The sequence below is a fragment of the Seriola lalandi genome, unplaced genomic scaffold, assembly GCF_002814215.2.
Source record: "Seriola lalandi dorsalis isolate HSWRI2012SDOR001 ecotype SW California unplaced genomic scaffold, Sedor1 jcf7180002049740, whole genome shotgun sequence".
In the NCBI taxonomy this organism is placed as follows: Eukaryota; Metazoa; Chordata; class Actinopteri; order Carangiformes; family Carangidae; genus Seriola; species Seriola lalandi.
In genome coordinates this window covers 7,506-10,827 of record NW_019520293.1, presented here as the reverse complement: position 1 = coordinate 10,827, position 3,322 = coordinate 7,506, and the positions used below count along the sequence as shown (strand labels likewise).

The window sequence follows — 3,322 nt, the reverse complement described above, 5'->3', positions numbered from 1 at the left end:
ACAGTCACAAACACTGACATCGCCGTAGAGACTGATTCATTTTTCGGGGTCAGAACCATAAAAGTTGTGAAACACTGACTATATACCCCTAACCCTCTACAATAAAGACCAAACTGGAGCTGGAAGAGTTCATGTTGCCATAGAAACATTTACACTTTATAGTAAATGATTTTGAACAAAAATTAAACAGGAGAACATTTGGCTTTAAATTACAGTTTAGCTAACTAAGCTAACTAGCTAGTTTCTAACTTGTGAAATGACACCCCTAAAGTGGACCGTACCATTTCTTAACCTTGACATTAGCTGCTATCTGCTGATCGTATCTGCGGATGAACACTGGTTTTAGCTAGTTTCTACCTTTAGCCACAAGTTACAGTTTAGCTAATTAATGTTAGCTAGCTGATAGCTCACCCTTTCATCTCCAGCGTTAGCTTGTGATTTCATGACCAATATAAAATGTCATGTTTGATCTAATGTTACAAACTCTGGATCTCAGTCATGAGCAGTGAGACGATGGAGGATTAGTTGTTGCAGAGAAACGTTTAACATCAATATAGAGTTTATCATTTCATGTTAATAGTCTTTGTGTGTCTGAGGTGGTTTAGTTAGTCTTTTAGCTTTTTGATATTAGCATCTATAACAGATTCCATCTTTGTTTCACTCGAGTTCAGGGGTTTTACTTGTTGGATCATTGAACTCCATTAAAATTTTGAGGCAGCAGTATTTCCATTTTACGCTACTTTATACTTCCACTCCATTTCAGAGGGAAATGTTTTTCTTTATACTCCACTACATTAATTTAACAGCTTTAGTTAAACAAGACATTGTTACACTTCACTGAAGCACACACCTGAGCTGTCCTGGGTTCTGGGTTGTACAGGTGAAATTCATTAACCAGTCATTAAGCTGCGATCGGCAAAGTGTCTCTGTTCAGCAACGTTAACAAATTCTCACTTTAATTTGTCCAAAGTTCCAGTTTAACTGAGTTTTCTGTTCCTGACTTCGCAGACATGTGAGTCTTTATGAATCCTTTCTGTCGGCGCAGCAGTGTGTGTCGCTTTATGGTCGTGTGACATGTGAACGACGGCCCTCGTTTTTCTACGCCGCCGTATGTGTATTAACGAGGCCGGCGGTCTGAACAGTCTAAAGTCTGGACTCGTGTGGTCTTACTGTGATGCCTGCGTTGCTGAAGGCCTCGTTGATGCCCTGCAGGTAGTCCGGCAGCAGGTCCAGCAGGCAGGTGGCCAGGAAAACTCCCCCGGCGAAGCAGCTGATCAAACTGAGCACCCGGCGCCGCGAATCTGCAAGAGCGAGAACCAGGGTCAGCCAGAGACTGGTTCGAGTGTTAGAGCCACCAGAGTCAGAGGGATGAGCGGGACGACACAGTCAGATACAGAGGATTTAACTAGAGAGGCCAAGAAAAGACTGGAACCAAGACTTCAACCGTGTGACCAGTGTGTGTGGTTGTTACGTACATTTTAAATAATATAAATATATTTAATCACGATTCCAGTTTATGGCGTTCATTGTTGTTGGTTGTTGAGGGTGTTTTCTTTAACACTTCCTTCATCTGTTTCACAATAAAAGCCTTCCTGTTGTTTAGGTTTTCATTTGCAGGACAATGGTTGAGTTTTATTACTCACAGTTAAAATATCTGTCAAGTTTACAAACTCTAATAACCAAGTTTTCTAGGTGGAGCAGCTGATGCAGCTGCTGCCTCGAGTCTGTGGAGATGCTGCGGGAAAAGTCTTGTCCTTCATCCTGGATGTTTTTGGACTATTGGACAAATTCTGAACCCCTGCACATGGAGCACGTTTACCTCCTCTGACTTTGACCTTTGTTTTCTCCAGAGACAAGAAAAGCTGAGTAAAGCTCGTGTTCCCTGAACTGAAACTCTCTCCTGTACAAAGACCAGGTTCTCCCGGTTCCTCACCTGGGTCCACGCTGCAGCGCCCCGCCCCCCGCACCAAGCAGAGAGGGGCGAATCCAAACAGCAGCGTGACGGACAGCAGCACCACCAGCGCTCCCAGTTTGATCTCCAGGGCGGGGACGTCGGCCGGGTTGACCTGCAGCCCCGCGGTGTCTCTCCTGGGAGACAGGAGGACAGAGGAGGACACTCTTCCTCCGAGAGACATCGTTAATGCGGTTTCTCTGCACCTCCTCCGTCACGTCTGAGTCAGGCAGCGAGGAGATCTCACACACCCTCCATGGATCCTCACAGGAGCCGAGAGTCTGTCAGGCAGAAAACACAACGGATAAAACCTCACAGCACAAACAGTGCTGTGACCTCTGACCCTTGACCTCCAGGCTACAGAAGTGTCTCATATCTGTCTGTATTCATTCCTACAACTCAGGAACATCGATCCGGACTGAAATGTTCATGGTCCACGGAGTCGCAGTGAGCGTCCTCCTGAACCGACAACAGGAAGTTGTTGTTGTTGTTGTTAAAAATGCTGAAGTATTCAAAAGATTTTTTTGTCAACACATTGTTGTATTGATCCACATTTACAGAATCTAATGACGCGGAAACAACCTGCTGACTGACTGACTGACTGACTGACTGACTGACTGAATCAACAAAACGACGCCGACAACAAACTGTTTATCTGGAATCAAACAAACATTTAAAACCTCGTCGCGCTCTCGACAGTCGGACGGCAGATTTCTGAAGGTAGAGGTGGATTTTGGTCGTGTTAAACACAGCGAACGTTCAAAACAAAAGGAATCTTTATTCAATTAAAACATTTCAAACATGGACTCGAAGCATCTTCTGCCTCGTCTTCATCTAGTGACCGTCGTCGTTACACTGACAAGTTCAAACGTGGAGCGGCAAAACATGACTGAACGTGGAGGAGCTTTGCTTTGAAAAAGGCATATTTTCAAAATAAAATAAAATTCATTCACTGACTAAAAGCTCGGTTTCAAAGTAAGAGTCCTTCACTTCAGAAATGCAGTGGAGTCATAAGAACAATATTTGTCTTTAAATATAGTGAAGTAAATCAGAAGTTTACAAAAAAATACTCAAGTACAGTACTCAGGTAAATGTACTTTGTTACTGTCCACCTGTACTCGAGTGCATGTTCTGTATAAGGGCTGCAGCTGAGGATTATGTTTTATCATGGATTCATCTGCAGGTATTTTTCAATGAATCCTTTACTCTACAACATTCATCTAAACATTCAAAACGTCTTCAAACGTCTGGCTCTGTTTCTAAACCTCTAAATATTCAGTTCAGATTCAGTCTGTGATGAAACGTGAGAGAAAAACAGAAAATCTTTTATTTTCAGGCTGAAATCTGAAAATATTTGGCTTTTTTAAAAAC

General features: G+C 43.1%; 1 protein-coding gene across 1 annotated transcript in view; it reads right to left on the bottom strand.

The window, feature by feature from the left end:
• The window catches only part of LOC111648946 (zinc transporter ZIP1), a 7,484-nt gene that overhangs the window by 2,670 nt on the left and 1,492 nt on the right, over nucleotides 1-3,322 (bottom strand). The window contains exons 2-3 of the mRNA XM_023398699.2: nucleotides 1,934-2,232; nucleotides 1,171-1,301 (exon numbers count right to left, since the gene is read on the bottom strand). Of these exons, the coding sequence (XP_023254467.1) occupies nucleotides 1,171-1,301; nucleotides 1,934-2,135 (333 nt within the window). The 5' untranslated portion in view covers nucleotides 2,136-2,232. The remainder of the gene's footprint in view (nucleotides 1-1,170; nucleotides 1,302-1,933; nucleotides 2,233-3,322) is intronic.